This window comes from Gavia stellata, chromosome 25 (genome assembly GCF_030936135.1).
Source record: "Gavia stellata isolate bGavSte3 chromosome 25, bGavSte3.hap2, whole genome shotgun sequence".
NCBI lineage: Eukaryota > Metazoa > Chordata > Aves > Gaviiformes > Gaviidae > Gavia > Gavia stellata.
The window spans coordinates 659782-677150 of record NC_082618.1 but is presented as its reverse complement, the minus strand read 5'-3'; the positions used below and the strand labels follow the sequence as shown (position 1 = coordinate 677150).

At 62.3% G+C, this 17369-nt stretch overlaps 1 protein-coding gene across 1 annotated transcript in view; it reads left to right on the top strand.

Moving 5' to 3' along the window:
- HIP1 (huntingtin interacting protein 1) overlaps positions 1–17064 on the top strand; it is a 52577-nt gene extending 35513 nt beyond the window's left edge. The window contains exons 4-31 of the mRNA XM_059829110.1: positions 242–298; positions 787–867; positions 3164–3240; positions 3518–3579; positions 4979–5119; positions 5636–5693; positions 9064–9139; positions 9552–9683; positions 10337–10434; positions 10638–10710; positions 11126–11309; positions 11405–11493; positions 11585–11701; positions 11786–11887; positions 12698–12823; positions 13044–13191; positions 13351–13437; positions 13557–13664; positions 13870–14006; positions 14113–14223; positions 14337–14395; positions 14530–14623; positions 15010–15110; positions 15228–15333; positions 15574–15697; positions 15929–15990; positions 16577–16688; positions 17029–17064. Of these exons, the coding sequence (XP_059685093.1) occupies positions 242–298; positions 787–867; positions 3164–3240; positions 3518–3579; positions 4979–5119; positions 5636–5693; positions 9064–9139; positions 9552–9683; positions 10337–10434; positions 10638–10710; positions 11126–11309; positions 11405–11493; positions 11585–11701; positions 11786–11887; positions 12698–12823; positions 13044–13191; positions 13351–13437; positions 13557–13664; positions 13870–14006; positions 14113–14223; positions 14337–14395; positions 14530–14623; positions 15010–15110; positions 15228–15333; positions 15574–15697; positions 15929–15990; positions 16577–16688; positions 17029–17039 (2733 nt within the window). The 3' untranslated portion in view covers positions 17040–17064. The remainder of the gene's footprint in view (positions 1–241; positions 299–786; positions 868–3163; positions 3241–3517; positions 3580–4978; positions 5120–5635; positions 5694–9063; positions 9140–9551; positions 9684–10336; positions 10435–10637; positions 10711–11125; positions 11310–11404; positions 11494–11584; positions 11702–11785; positions 11888–12697; positions 12824–13043; positions 13192–13350; positions 13438–13556; positions 13665–13869; positions 14007–14112; positions 14224–14336; positions 14396–14529; positions 14624–15009; positions 15111–15227; positions 15334–15573; positions 15698–15928; positions 15991–16576; positions 16689–17028) is intronic.
- Positions 17065–17369: the final 305 nt, after the last annotated feature.

Genomic DNA, 17369 nt, shown 5'->3' with positions numbered 1-17369 from the left:
TTCGACGCGGGGCATCGGTACAGGAGCCATGAGCAAGGATCCTCCTGTCCTGTGTGCAGCTGGGGAAACTGAGGCACCCTGGGGCTGGGGGTAATGAGACCTTCGGCGGGCTGCAGGGTCGTGAACGCATCCAGACCTCCCATTCCTTATCCCAGTTGCCGGCTCCAAGTACGGCACGCCTTGCCCCAGTGCTCTGCCTGCTGCCTGCGCTGCCTGCTTATTTTCATCATCATTCTTCCAGGTCTTGAAAGACTCCGTGAGATACAAGAACGAGCTGAGTGACATGAGCAGGATGTGGGTAAGCGTCTGACCCCGCCAGCCGCCGCAGTGGGGACACCCCGGGGGTCCCTCGGCAGCACCTGGCACCCCGGCCGGGCTGGGCGATGGTGTTGGCGTGGATGGTGGTCTCGCCCAGGAGGAGCCAGGTGCCGAGGGCTGAGCAGATGCTCAGCCATTGTGGCCGTGACCTGCCCACGTTGGGTTTGCCGGTCATGTTCAGTGTCCCCTTCCACCAAAATCAAATGCGTTCTTCCTGTTTTACGGCAAAACCCAGTAAAACTCGGCTCTGGTGGTCAAAAGCGGCATTGAAATCTGCAGAGAAGGTGACAAGATTCCTGACCAAATCCCTTCGACACGGTCACTGCAAGCCAGCCTGCAGCTGGGGTGCTGGCGAGGAGGGTTTTGGGTGTGTTTTTGGGGGAGATAAGGGAGGAGTCTCTTGTACTGCAGGGGAAGACGGCTTTTTCACAGCCTGCCCAGGTCTCAACAGCTTTTTGGTGTCCCCAGGGCCACCTGAGCGAGGGCTATGGGCAGCTCTGCAGCATCTACCTCAAACTGCTGAGAACCAAGATGGAGTTTCACACCAAGGTGGGTGTCCCTGTCCCCGTCCCCATGGCCACAGCAAACGGTGGGCGACGGGATGCTGAGGCAAAAGTGGTGGCAACGCTACGGAGCAGGACAGGGGCTGGCAGAGCCGTCCCGGTGCTGTCACCGCCACAGGTTCTCTCCTCCATCCTGGCCATCCTGCTGCCTCCATGAAACATGTCCCAGGCTGCCAGGATCTGTCCTTAGCCTGGACCGAAAGTGGCCCAAGGACCAACACCTCGGAGATGGACGGTTTCATGGTGGATCAGGGCTCCTTGGAGGCGCCTGGGCTGGGCTGGAAGTTGGGGGACTACAAGAAGCAGTAAGGGATCCCCGGCTTTGGGGGTGCATGTCCCCTCCCAGGTATCCTAGATGGGCAGAGGTGGAAGAAGCCGTGGGGTTCTGGAGCGGGGAGGGCTTGTGGGGACCATGGCATGCCACACTGTAAGAGCAGCTCCTACCCATCCACAGCGCTGCCCTGGCAAGATCGGCAAGGGCTAAAGCAAGCCCAGGCAGCAGGGACAGGCAGGAGGCAGCACGGGCAGGACAGGGGCCAGCGCCGAGGTGTAAATCCCCCGAAAACCCTGCAGCGGAGCCTGGCTTTCTGCGTCACCACGAATGCAGGGAGGGATGCCGGGGCGTGTCCCTGTTGGTGCATGGAGGAGGACGAGCAGCAGCGCCTGCTCCGTCCGGCGTGCGAGTATGCAGGATTATTTGCCACAGTCAGCAAAGGAGAAATTAAATAGATGTGTATGGAAACCTGCCTTTGATCGGGACTGAAGTTTGAATGTAAGGCGCTCTAGTGCTTTTTGAAATAAGGTTTTTATATGGGTGGGAAAAGCGGAGTGGAAGCAACAAGTCAGCCTGGAAATTTAAGAATGACGGGGAAATAATGATTAACTTAATCTAAGCACTGCTGACCCCGCACAACCTGAGTTCTCAGCAGAACTTTCAACAGAGTCGCAGATTTGAGGTTTCTTTATGAACGCCCAGTTCATCGCAGACCGTAAATCGCACCTTAGATTTATCAGTAGAGGAGGACGAGGTAGCACAGAACAAACCCCTTGGTCCCCAGCAGCCTCGGTGCTCCCAGGGCTTCTGCCCTCCCTCGCCTGCCCCGCTTGATAAACATCGCTACAAACGGGATGCTGCAGTTCGGTCCCGGCTGGTGTCCCATCCTGTCCCACCCAGTGCTGTCCCCAGCTTGAAATAATCAGTGCCGGTCACCAAAATCCATTTTTTCTCTCTCCCCATTGGGCTCGTGGGCCATGGGTGCATCCTGGGGGAATCCCAGGGGACCATCCCAGCGTGGGTTTTTTCCCCATCATCAGGAGCTTGTTTCCAGTCCGGAGACTGGAAAGGAGCTTGTTTCCAGTCCGGAGCAGTGCTGCTGGGCAGGTCCCTTCTTTGGGCTGGCCTTCGGAGAGGATGCACCGGCTCCGGGTCTGCTCCATGCTGTGCCGGCTGCCAGGGGTGATGGGGAGTGTGTGTTTTAGAAAGGGAGAAGTGGCCTCTTGTGCCTCAGGAAGCTGCCCTCTCATCCATGGAGCTTATTATTTAGGCAGATGCTATAGGATAGGATAGGATAGGATAGGATAGAATAGAATAGAATAGAATAGAATAGAATAGAATAGAATAGAATAGAATAGAATAGAATAGAATAGAATAGAATAGAATAGAATATGCTTGTGGCATTAAGATAAAGGCATGCTGCCAAGAGGAGAATGGGAAGTCATGGTGGGCTTGGAAGCTCTGGGTGGCTTCAAGCGCCCTCACCCTTACAGTAAGCGGCTGCGGCAGGTTGTTACCCGTGGTGTTCCCTTCCTTCCCGAGCTCTGCTGGAAAGAGGTGTTTTCTGAAGCCAGGCTGTGCCCATCACTGCGATTTAGTTTGGAGCTGTGATGTGACCTTCCCCGAAATGCCTGGGCGGCACGAAGAGGTGTTGCCCCCCGGAGCAGATATTGGCTCCATCCCTTCCAGTTCTCGGCAATGCCATGCATGAGCTGGCAGCCCCGTCTCCTCCCTGCTCAGCAGGTTTCTAAGCCCAGGGAGAACTGGCTTTTCTTGCTGGGGAGAATACGGGCACCATGGATTGGGGGTGCTGCGGTCAGCCGGGGCTCAGCAGACCTCGTGTTAGCCCCCTTTCCCCCCGGCATCACTCCCTTGGCACATCCAAAGAAACATCCCAGTCTCTTGCACCAAGGCCGCCGGTCGGATCGGCAGCCCTGGTGCTCCCAGAGCTGTGGTCGGAGCAGGAGATCCTCCAAAACCCTTTCTCGACTCCGGTTTCCCCACGCAGAATCCTCGCTTCCCCGGCAATCTCCAGATGTCCGACCGGCAGCTTGACGAGGCGGGGGAGAACGACGTCAATAATTTGTGAGCGCGGGGCAGGGGCGGGAGGCGAGGGAGGGGGGCGGATGCAGGCAGGGTGGCACGGCGCTGCCCAACTTCCCCCGGCAGCACGACCGAGCTGGGGACGGGACCTTGCACCTTCCACTGCCACGGGTGCTGGGTGCGGGCAAAGCCCGTGGGCAAGGCTGGTGCATCCATGCCGGAGCACCCGCTCATCCCTCTGGGGTGGCGCCTGGCCCAGGTTGAGGCCCATGGGTGGCCACGGGGACACTCCCCAACCATCCTCATCCCTTTTTCCTAGTTTCCAGCTGACGGTGGAGATGTTTGACTATCTGGAGTGTGAGCTGAACCTCTTCCAGACAGGTAAGCCCCTGCGCTGCCCCGCGGGGTGGGGGGTCTGCGGGGGCTGAGCTGCGCTGGGGGGAGGCTCCGGGAAGGACGCTGTCTGAAGGCATCGCAGCTCATCTCTTTTCTGGGCGCTTCACCCAAATTATTATTAGCTGAAGCCCCTGCGTGCCGTGCTGCCTCGTGGCAGCCCTCCAGCAGTGCCGTGGGGCTGGCCACATCACCCCGCTCCACTCCCTGCCACGTGCATCGCTTCCACTGCCCAGGCTTTGGGCTCTCCTGCTCTGGCAGCCTCCCCGGCCTGAATTTCTTCTCGTCTTACCCGTGGGCTTGCGACAGGTTTTCGATTTTATTAGCGGCGAACACAAGCTGCCGTGGGTGTTTGCGGCGGTGCGGGAGCTGAGGGAGGCGTGGGGACACCCTGCCTTCCTCCTGCGCAAGCAAGCGGAGGGGTAAAAACAAACCAGTCTCATCCCTCGGGACTGTCACGCACCTCTGTACGCTTGAGCAGGATCAGACTTGGGGTAAACTAAAGCAATTCTTCGTCTGCTGCGTGCACCAGGCTGTGGGTGCTGGCGGGACAGGGCTGTGTTTCAACGGGTCTGGAGCAGCACCCTTGTCTCATGGCCGCACGCTGGCACAGCGGGACGGTGCCGGTGCCCGTGGGCTCACCCATGTGGCACAGCCCCGTCCCCAGAGTGCTCCCAGGAGCTCTCGCTGCTCTGCCTGTCGGAGGGGAGCTGCTGGATGGAGGGAGATGAAGCTGCCGTCTTCTCCAACCCCCCTGCTAGCCTGCTTGCTGGAGCAGCACGCTTTGAGGGCAGGCGTCCCACGACTTGTGGGAGACCCACAAGGCTGGACCGTGAAGATGGTCACTGGATGCTTGTCCAGCAGCCCGGCATCCCATGCCCCAGGCTGCCCCCAGCCCTGGCAGAAATACCTTCGTGCCCTGCTGTCGTGGGGTACATCCTGCAACCCCGGCACAAGATCCAATTTGACGTGACATGGACAGAGGATCATGGGCGTGAGGCACCGCCAGCTGCTGCCGGCTGGTTTTGGAGCATCTCCCCACTGGCACGCATGGCACACCTGAATGCCAGCGATGGGCAGAGCACAGGGCTGCATGTACTCGGGAGGCCGGGAGCTCTGCCCAGGGACCCGGCTAGGGCTCGGGACCGGGCACCTCCAGCCCATGATGCCAGGCTGAAGTGTTCCCGGGCCTGCGTGGGAGTCCTGGGTGGGAATTTCCCCTCCTGCTGAGCTTGCAAACGGCTGCAGGGTGGCAGGCAGGGTCCCCAAGAGGGTATCTTGCTCCGGGGGAAGGTCTCTTGCTCTGGGTGATGTATGCGGACGCGACGGACACAGCGTGGCACCCGCTGGTGCTGCCAGAGCCTGATCCCGTGCTCCTTCCCCGCAGTGTTCAGTTCCCTGGACATGTCGCGCTCGGTGTCAGTGACGGCTGCGGGGCAGTGCCGCCTGGCCCCACTCATCCAGGTGATCCTGGACTGCAGCCACCTCTACGACTACACCGTCAAGCTGCTCTTCAAGCTCCACTCCTGTGAGTGCCCCCAGCGCCACCGCCTCAGGTCGGGGAGGGGGACACCGGGGGTCACCACCCTGCTCAGCCCCCCATCTCCTTCCCAGCCTTTCTGGGGGCTTGAAGGGAGTCACCAGGGCAAGGGACAAGGAGGTGCAAGCGCTGGGGGACCGAGCTGTCCCAGGAGCCTGCCCTGCCGAACGCCCCTCCGCCACAGGGACGGTGACCAGCAGGAGCTCCCTCGGCTTTGGCCAGGCACTGGCTGCAAAACCCACATCCCCCAGGACCTCGGATTGTGGTGGCAGCCGCCGGAACGCCAGCTCGCTGCCTTTCCCTGCCCTGCGGGTGTCTGAGGGGAGACGTGATCCCCTCCTGCAGCGGGATGCTGAGCCTGGAGCATTCAGACCCCGGGAGGAGGGTGGCCATCTCTGGGAAAGACCCATCCCCACGTGGCTGTGCCAAAGGCTTGTCCCCCGATCCACGCTCCTTCCCGGCATGGAGACACCCAGTGACATTTCTACTTGCTGCTTCTTCCAGGTCTGCCGGCGGATACACTGCAGGGCCACCGGGATCGCTTCCTGGAGCAGTTCAGAAAGTAAGTGCCCAGAGCCGGGGCGCTGGCTCTCCCCGCTGCCGGCGATGCTCCAGGGGTGCTCCCAGGGCGGAGGGGTGCTGGAGCCCCTGTGCTAGGGCTTAGAAGCCGAGCAATGGAGACGAAGGAAGTGCAGGAGTCGGTCTTGCTTGGGGCTCTGAAATCCAGCCCGCTTCGACCTCTTGGCTTTCCCTGGAGCTTCCTCCAGGACAGCTGCTCCGCTTGGCTAATCCACAGCTATTGAATTACTAGATAATGGCGTTATTAATTCTAACGAGGCGTTCAGCCGCTGACGGCACGTCCAACGATTTAAAACCCTCAAACCTTTTAATTGCAGTTTTAAATGCAATTTGCAGTTGACGTGCTGAGATGAAAGTCTGGGCACGGGCTGAGAAACTGAGCATGGGGGGTGGCTGGTGGGGACACCCCAGGGATGCCCCAGACGGGGTGTTGGGTGAGCAGGGTGTTCAGCACGCTTAGCAGCGTTTTCTGCTTGCGATGGGTCCATTGGCTTCGTTGGGAGAGGGATGCGTTGGTAGGAGCAATGGGGTAGGAGAATGCAAACGGCACATGGAGGTGGTTTGAGATGCTGCTGCGAGAGGGAGGGTCTGCACAAGCCCTGCGTGGGACTCACGGTCAGGGTGCTGGGGGCATGGGACAGGGAAAAGAGATTTCCCCCCCAATTCTGTTGAATTTCAAAAAAAATGACAGTTGCACAAACCCGAGGGAGCTTGTTAAAAGGGGCAGCCAAAGGATGAAACCTTTGGGTGTTGCAAAGCTGAGGAGAGGTCCGTGAAGAGCCTTGCAGAGAACGTGGGTGCCGGGGGTGCTGCTGGGTGGTGCAGTGGAGCAGAGGTGGCTTTTGGGTGGGAAAAGCCATCCCTGCAGCAACACAGGTAGAAGAGGAAAGGGTAAAGCTCGTGGCACCTGAGTCAGTCCCAAATTAAGATATCAGTAAGAGATTTTAAAAGCAGCAGATAAAAGGTGTAGGAGGAGAGAGCCAGAACCAAGTCATGGTCACCCAATTACCCGAGATCTTGGACGTGAGGGTGGCTGTGCTGCTGCGGGAGTCTTGGCCGTGCCCAGGGGCTGAGAAGGCTTTTGGTGCTGGTTGATAAAAAGGGCTCCAGGGAGAGGGGAGGGAGGCAGCAGAGGGGCTGACCCAGCGCTTGGCACAGCAGGCAAATGAAGAGTGGGCGAGGGTCTTCGTGAAAAAGACAGCATGGGGTGGTGTGGGAGCTGCTGCCTGTGGGAGGTGGGTGTTGGGTTCATGAGAGGCCATGAGCTGCTGCAGGGTGATGTGCAGTGGGAGCGAACATATTTATTTCCAAAACTTCTGGGATAAAATGGAACTACCCTGAGAAATGCGGATGACGCCAAGCTGAGTGTTGCAGTCGATACGCTGGAGGGAAGGGGTGGCATCCAGAGGGACCTGGAGAGCCTGGAGGAGTGGGTCCATGAGAACCTCATGAAGTTCAGCCAGGCCCAGTGCAAGGTCCTGCGCCTGGGTCGGGGCAATCCCCAGGGCCAGCACAGATGGGGGATGGATGGATGGATGGATGGATGGATGGATGGATGGATGGAGAGCAGCCCTGCGGAGAAGGACCAGGGGATACTGGTGGGTGGAAAATGGGACATGAGCTGGCAATGTGCGCTTGCAGCCCAGAGAACCAAGCGTCTCCTGGGCTGCATCACCAGCAGCGTGGCCAGCAGGTCAAGGGAGGGGATGCTCCCCCTCTGCTCCGCTCTCCTCTCCTCACACCCCCCTGGAGCACTGCGTCCAGCTCTGGGGTCCCCAGCACAAGACAGACACACACCGGGTAGAACGGGGCCAGAGGAGGCCACCAACATGGTCCGAGGGCTGGAACACCTCTGCTCTGGAGAAAGGCTGAGAGAGTTGGGATTGTGCAGCCTGGAGAAGAGACAGCTCCAGGGAGACCTTACTGCGGCCGCTCCATACTTCAAGGGGGCTCAGAGGAAAGAGGGAGAGAGACTTTTGCCCAGGGCCTGCCGTGACAGCACAAGGGGCAGCCGTTTTCAACCCAACGAGGGTGGGGTTAGGTTGGACATAGGGAGGAAATGTTGGACGATGAGGGTGGTGAGGCACTGGCACAGGTTGCCCGGAGAAGCTGTGGATGCCCCATCCCTGGAAGTGTTCAAGGTCAGGTTGGATGGGGCTTTGGTCTAGTGACACATCAGGCAAGGGAGTTGGACTGGATGATCTGTGAAGGTCCCTTCCAACCCAAACCATCCTGTGAGTCCATGATCCTATGAGATGTGAGGACAGGTCTCCGCTGGATTTGTAACTGCACAAAGGAGAGGAGACAAATGGTCGGGTTTTGTACCAGCGAGTGTTTCAGGGTGTTCCCCAGTGATGGTGCTGGCAATGGTCCTCTCGCCATATTTTAAATGAGATCGAGAAGGAGCGAGCAGTGAAGTGCCATGTTCTCTGGTATGCGATTATTTAGGGTAGTTGAAACAAAAACTGGCTGCCGAGAACAGGGGGAGGATGTCATGGCACTGAGGGACAGCTCAATTCAAGGTCACAAACTGCAAACCAGTGCCTGTGGGAAAAACACAAGGCACGGACGTCAGTGGATAGCGGGGCTCTCCGTGGGCTCTGACCGCCCAGGGCAGAGACCTTGGTGTGAATATCAACAGCACCGAGATACTTACTGGGATGCCAGGGTGGCTGGAAGGGAGGGGAGCCAGAAGTGGCACGGCTGGGCACTGCCGCTCCTCCTCAGAATCGGAAATCCTGAAGGGAGGTAGCCCTGCTCCTGGGGGAGATGCTCCTGTGGGGAGCTGAAGGTGATGGTGCGGACGTGGCCTCCAGGCAGGAAGCCCCCAACCCGCTGATGGCCGGGGCCGTAGTGGGAGCAATGGTGCTGTTTCTCAGCTGTCCTTTCAAGCTTTGGCTGCGTCGAGGACAGCACAAAGAGGTAGCTGTGCCTCGGTGCCACCCAGTGCAGCCATTCTGCTGCGGTTCATGGTTTCATAGATGCACGGAGTGGTTTGGTTTGGAAGGGACCTTTGAAGATCATCCAGTCCAACCCCTCTGCCATGGGCAGGGACATCTTCCACTAGATCAGGTTGCTCAAGTTTCGGGTCCTTCTTGCTGCTCATCAGGTCCTGGGTTTACGGGAGAAAGCCTCCAGCAGTCAGTTTTTGCCAGAGGTGGAGGCTGGCGGTGGGGTCTTCCCAGGACCTGCCATGGGTTTGGTGGCAACACACATCACTGTCCCCTCCGGTGCGGTGCGGTGGCCCCGTGACACCCTCCTGGGGCCAAGCGAGGGGTTGGAGCTACCCACGTTTGGGGTGGGATGTCTGGGTTGGGTAAGAGCCGTCCCTAACCATTCCCTGCCCCTTGCAGGCTGAAGGACCTCTTTTACCGCTCCAGCAACCTCCAGTACTTCAAGCGGCTGATTCAGATCCCACAGCTGCCGGAGGTGAGACCCCGTGGTCCCCGGTCCCCACACTCGCTGTCCCCATGGCTAGGAGTGGCAGTGGGGCCGGTGGCGCTGGGAGAGTGCCCAAAAAGGGTCACCCGCTGCCTTGCCCGGCGCCGGTGGCAATGTGGGGCTCATGGGGCCCGAGGCTCATCCTTGTATCCCTCCCTGGGTGGGATCCTGGGGGACAGAGCTGCCCCTCCAGCCAGGGGCTGGGATCCCCTCTTGCACCAACACTCAGCCCTTGCCGGGATCCGTCCCCGTGGGTCCTGGCTCCATTCCTATGGGTCTTGGCTCTGTTTGCACGGGTCTGGGTACAGCCCACTCAGCGCCGGGGCAGGATCTTGGCCAACCAAAGCCCTGCGGCAGTGCCGGTCCTCCCCAACCCAGCCATGCTCCCCTCTCTCCCCAGAACCCTCCCAATTTCCTGCGCGCCTCGGCACTGTCAGAGCACATCAGCCCCGTGGTGGTCATCCCCGCAGAGGCATCCTCACCCGACAGTGAGCCCATCACAGACCTGGTAGAGATGGACACGGCCTCACAGGTGAGCCGCCACGGTGCTGCCTGTGCCCCCCGGGCTGCGGAGAGGACGGTGGGTGCCCTTCGGCTCTGAGACCGAGGTTATTTTTCCAAAACCATGCCATGGTGGGGGCTGAGACAGTGGGGATAGCCTCAGGTGCTGGGGAGCATCACTGCAGGGGGCCGTGTGGGTGCTGCGTGTCGCATGTGGGTGCTGCTAGGTCTGAGCAAGGCTGAGTTTATCTCACGGTGCTTCTCTTAGTGGTTTGGTGCCCTCCAGTGATGGCCGGCTGGAGATGTTTGGCTTCCCAGCATCGCACCTCAGCTCTGCGTGCTTGCGTTAGGTCTTCACGCCCCTCTCCACCAAGGGTTGTCCCCAGGCGCTGAGCGTTTCGGGAGGGGAAGGGGCGTGCGGTGACATGGCTTTGGGGATCTTCCCCGCCCTGCCACAGGAGTTAGGTGGGGACGGACCAGAGATGCTCCGTGTTCAACATGTTCAACACATTCAATGCCCTGGGAGCAGCGGGGAGGGTCCAGCACCGGTGTCCGGGCAGCACGAGCAGGCGGCAGCCCTGGCGGCATGTGGGCTGGCTCGGCAGTGCTGCCGGGGACGTGGAGGGGACGAGGGCTCCCAGGTGGTGGTGGGTTCACCCCAGGTCCATGCTGCTCCCCCCACAGAGCCTGTTTGACAATAAGTTTGACGACATCTTCGGCAGCTCTTTCAGCAGCGACCCCTTCAACTTCAACAGCCAGAACGGGATGAACAAGGATGACAAGTGAGCAGACCCGGTGATGCCACGGAGGCGGCCGGAATCCGACCCGGAGCTCCCTCCCTGGCACGGCACCTCAGCCGCCTGCCAGGCTGCTGCGGCACGGCAGCCACAGTAGCACAGGGGATGCCTCCCCTCTCAGGATGCGTCCCCGTGGCACTGGCACGGCTGGTGGCACTGAGTATGTACCCGGTGTCTCTCCTTCCCAGGGACCGGTTAATCGAGCAGCTTTACGGGGAGATTGCAGCCCTGAAGGAGGAGCTGGAGAACTTCAAGGCCGAGGTGGGTGACAACCATCCGGGGGTGTCACACAACACCCATGTAGCAGTCCAGGGGCAGGATGAGACCCGGCGGCTCACACTGGGAATGGGGCTGTGGGGTGGTGGCTGTGTCTCCAGGTGGGCAAGGCAGTGACCGTGTCTGTCTGTCCTGCCCTGTCACTGATGGCTGCTGCATCCCTGGCACAGCTATCCCTGCCCATACGGGAGGTCCCTAGATGTGCCGGGGGGGCTGCGTCCCTGCTGGGGGGGTCAGGCTCACCCCCACTGCCCAGCATCCTCAGTGCTTCATCCCGCTGCATTTGGGGCTCCGGGGGATGCTACCCTTGGGGTTGCCGCCGGATGGTACCGGTGGGCATCGGACAGTGCCAGCAGCCACCGAACAGTGCCGGGAGCTGCCCAACCTGCCCTCCCCGCAGAGCGCACGGGGTGCGGTGCAGCTGCGCGGTCGCGCCAGCGAGCTGGAGGCCGAGCTGGCCGAGCAGCGGCACTTGAAGCAGCAGGCGCAGGACGAGAGCGAGTTCCTGCGCGCGGAGCTGGAGGAGCTGAAGAAGCAGCGGGAGGACACCGAGAAGGCGCAGAGGAGCCTGACGGAGATTGAAAGTGAGCGGGGAGAGCCGGCACCCAGCTTGGAGTGGGGGTGAGCCCCAGGGTGGGTGTCCTGGGTGCTCACCTCGGCGTCCCTGTGTGCGCGGCAGGGCGGGCGCAGGCCAACGAGCAGCGGTACAGCAAGCTGAAGGAGAAGTACAGCGAGTTGGTGCAGAACCACGCTGACCTGCTGCGGAAGGTGGACTCCCCAAACCCCCCCCGGCATCCCCTTTTCCTGGCCATGCCCCCCAACGCTGCGGGTCACTGAGCTCCCTCTCTGCTGTCCCCAGAACGCAGAGGTGACCAAGCAGGTGACGGTGGCCAGGCAGGCCCAGGGGGACGTGGAACGGGAGAAGAAGGAGCTGGAGGACTCCTTCCAGCGGGTGAGCGAGCAGGCTCAGAGGAAGGTGAGTGGGGACGGGGGGGACATGCCGGGGTGCAGTGGGGGGGCTCCCCCATGGGGCACCAGCAATCTCTCTTCTTGCCCACAGTCTCAGGAGCAGGCAGAGGTGCTGGACACGCTGAAGCGGGAGCTGGCAGCCAGCAGACAGGAGCTGCAGGTCCTCCAGGGTACCCTGGAGTCCAGCACGCAGGTGAGACCCCATGGGTGGCCCCTGTCACCCCAGGAGGGGCAGCCCGGGCGAAGGGGAGGTTTGCCCGTTGTCACAGTGCCTGGGTGAGGTGTTTACCCAGCCAGGCATTCATTACCCACCGTTGGCCTGATAACCAGCTCCCTGTCTTCTTCCTCCCCACATCTAGATGGGTTTAGCGATCGTACCAGGGGTTTAACGCTTCTGGCTGCAAGGGTGTGTGGAGCAACGGCCTCCAGCAGCAGGGATCGTTGAAGAAAATCCCTGCGAGAGCCGGGTCAGGCAGGGCGGCTCTGCCCCCTGTAAAACCCAGGCAGGGAGCGTGCCATCACATCGCAAACCTTTTGCACGGGCTTGCTGCCGTGCCAGCGGGTATTTCATGCCTGCGAAGCTGTGGAGGACAGCAGGGCTTTCCAGGCTTCTTGTAGAGGGCAGAAGCTGGCAGGGAACTGGAGCTGCCCGTCCCCAGGGTGGGCAGACACGCTGCAGCAGGATGGGGCAGAGTCAGCTCCGGGGCTGGAAGCCAGCACCCTTCATCCGCTCCTGTATCAGGATAACAACAGTGATAATAAAAGTGAATTTTCACCGATAAAAGTGAAAGGGCTCCCCAGAGAGCCTCGGCCGGCCCCAAGTGAGGGCATTGGTGTTGCAAAAATGCTGCTGGGCAGCCCGTGATGCAGGGCTGCGACCTGCATGGGCTGGGATGCGCTGAGCAGGGACGGTCAGGGTGGCACGAGCCTGGACCATGAGCAAGTCCCAAAACTTTTGGTTCGCCCTCGGCACAGCCCCAACTGCTGTTTTGTGCTCACCCAGGCGGGAGCGGAGCAGAGCACCCGGATTGCCGGCCTGGAGCAGGAAAGGGACAGCCTGAGCCGGGCAGCGGAGCAGCACGGGGAGGAGATGGCTGCCCTGCGGGCCGAGCTGCAGCAGCTGCGGGACGCGCTCAGCCGCGAGCAGGAGAGCAGCAAGATGGAGCTGGAGACATTGCAGACCCAGCTGAGAGACAAGGTACCCCGGCGGCACTGCCGGCACAGGGCGTCCCGGCATCCCCCTCCCTGCCGAGCTGCAGGGGTTCGGCTGGGCTGGAGGCAGCAGTGGGGTGCGGGGGTGATTCCCAGCCGGTTCGGCGGGGGCCCGTGACATCTAGCCGGCTCGGCAGGAGAGCGCGGAGCAGGCGCTGCAGCGACGCCTGGCCGAGGAGCAGTTTGCCCTGCTGCAGGGCACCGCGCAGGAGGCGGAGCGGATGGTGCAGGATGCCCTCGGTCGCCTGGAGGATCCCGCTCACATCGGCTGCACCGGCTCGGCGGGTGAGTTCCCCAGTGCTCACCAAACCTGGCGTTATCCCAACCCAGCGCCGCACAAAGCCCCTTTCCCCACTGTCCTATGGGCTATGCCAGCGGCAGAGAGCAGCCGTGCCGCGCACAGGGATGCCCCATGTTTGAGTCCTGCCTGCCATCTCCCTGCAGATTGCCTCCTGTCCAGGACACTGGCAGCTTCCGAGTGCGTGGAGCGGCTGCGGGATGCACACAGCAAATACCTTTCCAATCGCGCAGGTGAGAGCTGGCAGCCCCAGGCAGGGGCTGGGCTGGGGGAAAGGCGCAGCTCCGGCTCTTGTGGGCCGGGTGGGCAGCACCCGCTGGCGCTGAGGTGTGTGCCCGCTCTCCCACCGCAGCCGTGGGCTCCCTGCTGCCCTGCCTGGCCCTCTTCGCCCACCTCGTCAGCGACACCCTCCTGCAGGGCAGCGCTACCTCCCACGTGGCCCCCATGGAGCCCGCTGACCGTGAGTGCTGCCCGACACGGGGTGGGCAGGGACCGGGGTGGGCAGGATGCTGGGGCAGGTAGGATGCTGGGGTGGGCAGGGGCCGCAGCAGGCAGGATCCTGGGGCGGGCAGGATGCTGGGGCGGGCAGGATCCTGGGGCAGGCAGGGGCTGGGTGCCTCTGTCCCCGCGTGCGGCACCCACAGCCTCTCGTGCTGCCCATGCAGGTCTGCTGGAGATGTGCAAGCAGTGTGGCAGCGAGGCCGTGAGCTACCTCAGCGCCCTGCAAGACCTGGGGACGGTGGAAGGCGCCGACTGCAGCCTGGTGATGACCTGCCTGAGCCGGATCAGCGCCATCGGGGAGGTGAGTGCCCCGGGAGGGCTGGTGGGACGGGGTCAGGCTGTAGCGGGCACCACTGGAGGGGCTGTGCTACCCCTGGACGGTCCCTTTCGTCCCGTCCCATCCCCAGGAGCTGCGGCCCAGAGGGCTGGATGTCAAGCAGGAGGAGCTGGGTGACCTGGTGGACAAGGAGATGGCGGCAACGGCGGCAGCCATCGAAACGGCAGCTGCCCGCATTGAGGTGAGGGTCGCTGCATGCCACGAGGCACCCATGGGCGCCGTGCCTGCCGGGACCACCGGCACAAGGCCAGGACAGTGCACGGGGCTCAGCGCAGCCTCTCCCCCCTCTACCAGGAGATGCTGAGCAAGGCACGGGCTGGTGACACTGGGGTCAAACTGGAAGTGAACGAGAGGTGAGCGGTGGCCAGGGCGCTGGAGAGAGCTGGGCAGGCAGGATGGGGCCCAGTGCTGCAGGGCAGAGCGGTTGCCCCACGGCTCTGGGGTCTCCCTGCCCCACAAGTGGGGCTCAGTGGCATTTGTCTCACAGGATCCTGGGCTCCTGCACGGGTCTCATGCAGGCCATCCACGTCCTGGTCCTGGCTTCCAAGGACCTCCAGAGAGAGATCGTGGAGAGTGGACGGGTGAGCCAGGGGCAGGGAGGCAGGCGGGGGGGCGGGCAGGGCACGGGGCAGCAGGTGTTTGGCCAGCGAATGTCACCACGCACTTGCTGGGGACGTGCTGCTCCAAGCCTTGGCCCCTTGGGGCATCAACACCGGCTGCCGGGAGCTCCTGCCCCAGCTCCGGGGTCTCACCCTGGCTGTGGTCCCCAGGGTGTCAGAGAGATCCCCGATCTCCCCTCCCACGTAGGGGATGCCATGACCCCCCGGGTTCGGTGTCTCCCCATCTCCCACACACATCCTAAATGAAACCCTGACTTACTCTGTTCCCCCGAGAGTGGGGGTTTGGGGGTCCCAGGGCCTGTCACCTCCCTGTCCCCAACGCATGACCATGCCTTTGCCGATGGCAGGGTGCGGCATCCCCCAAGGAGTTTTACGCCAAGAATTCCCGCTGGACCGAGGGTCTCATCTCCGCCTCCAAGGCCGTGGGCTGGGGTGCCACCGTCATGGTGTAAGTACCACCATCACCGGAGCGGGGAGAGGAGTTGTCCCGCTGTCCTGCCGTCCCCACAGGGAGGGGACCGGGGGTGGTGGGAGGATGCTCCAGCCCCTCTCTGCCCTCCCGCAGTGATGCTGCCGACCTGGTGGTGCAAGGCAAGGGGACTTTCGAGGAGCTGATGGTCTGTTCCCGGGAGATCGCAGCCAGCACCGCCCAGCTGGTGGCAGCCTCCAAGGTAGGAGCTGGCACCTCGGGAGGCTCCCCCGCCGCTGCCCGCATCACCCGGCAGCTCCCCTGCCACTGCCTGCACTCGGCTCTGGGAGATGCTCCATCCCCGGGCAGGCAGCAGCAAGGCTGCTCCCCTGGCCATGATTTGGGGTGACCCTGGGGCACCGTGTGGTCACCCCAAGCCATGGGGCTGGTCATCTGCTCGCCCGACGGGGCGTAAGCGCACCCCTCCTCGCTGCCCCGGCAGGTGAAGGCAGACAAAGACAGCGCCAACCTTTGCAAGCTCCAACAAGCCTCCCGGGGTGTCAACCAGGCCACGGCTGGCGTGGTGGCCTCCACCAAGGCCGGGAAGTCGCAGGTGGAGGAGAAAGGTGAGCGTGGGGCTGCAGGAGCATAGACCTGCCCCGAAACATCTGCTCTTTGCGCTCGCCGTCTTGCTCTTCGGTTGGCTGTGCCCCAGTGGTCTCTACCTGTGGCTGCCCCTCGCTGCCCACGTAGCCCATGGTGGGGGTCATGGTCACTGCCAGCGGCGTGGGAGCTGCCGGGGGGGTCCGAGCTGGGGAGCAGAGCTCGAGGGGGGCTGGTGGTGTCTTTCTCCACAGACAGCATGGACTTCTCCAGCATGACGCTCACCCAGATCAAGCGTCAGGAGATGGACTCCCAGGTAGGAGGTTCCCCCGCTCTTTGGGAAACACACCCGCTGGTGCCTCATTTGGGCTAACAAGAGGCTGCCCAGGCTGGAGCAGAGGTGGGTGGGGGCATTCTGCCGGGCTGCCTGGCCCCAGGCACCTCCAGCTTGCAGGGAAAGCCCAAGGCATGAAGGCAATGGCCAGGTTTGCCCAGGAGCCGCATGCAGTTGGTCCGTGAACCTTCCCCGACACTGTTTCCATCATGGCACAGCAGCCCCAGGCCTCTCCTTGCTCCTGCGTGCCTGCCGGACTGCCCCACAGCACCCACCTCCACCTGGCACAGGGCATCCCCGGAGAATTCCCCTTCCCGGTGTGCCCACGCGGGTCACTCTGCCTTCACCTGCCTGCACAGGCAGCACCCACCTGAGCTTGGTCCCCTCCCCAGGACCATTTGCCATCAGAGCACTCATGGGATGTACCTTGGTGGTCTTTAGGCTTGATATCGGGGAGGTAACGGGGTTGAAAGGGGGGTGCCCAGCCCCGCATGGCTCTGTGCCAGCTGGAGCCCTCGGGTGCTGTGCCAGGGCATGGGGTGGCCATGGTGTGCTTGATGTCCTTCAGGTGCGGGTGCTGGAGCTGGAAAACCAGCTGCAGAAGGAGCGGCAGAAGCTGGGGGACCTGCGCAAGAAGCACTACGAGCTGGCAGGAGTGGCGGAGGGCTGGGAGGAGGATGGTGAGTGGATCCCAGTCCTGCTCTGGCTGGGAAGCTGCTCCAGGAAGGAGTGGGGTAGGATGGGGAAACCCTGCCCGCGGTCTGGGCAGCGAACGGGCATGGGTTTCACTCTGGCTGGCACGAGCAGAGCCCGGGGATAGTCGGCGCATGTGGGCAAAGCCACGGGGACCCTGACCTGTGCAAGAGCCTGTGGGACCCGCATCACCCCAGGGCGCGGTGCTCAGGTGCTGCTGGGGCTCTGCCGCCCTGCGAAGCCCCGGGGTCCCGCAGGGGTGGGGTGGAAGGATGCTGGGGGGCACCATGTTGCTCTGCACCCGCTTACCCTCTCTCCCCACTCCAGCTGCGGATTAATGCCCGTGGCAGAAGCAGCCCGCAGGGGACACCCCCATGGCGGGCTGGGACCCAGCTCGGTGCAGCCTTTTGGGAAGATCCACGATAAACCGGTGCAAAAGCCACCCCGAAGCACACGTCCTCCGCGTACCCCCTGCCGAGAGCCTCCTCCAGCGCCGGAGCACCGAGAGCCGCCTGGCGAGACCGGGAGCAAGGGCTCGCCGGCCTGACGCCAGCCGCAAACCGCACGTGTATTTATTAGAGCTGCTTGGGGTTGGGAGGGTCTCGGGGAGGGTGGGGTGGGGTGTCTTTAACCCTTTAGTTTTGTTTTTGCACAGATTTTCGGGACTC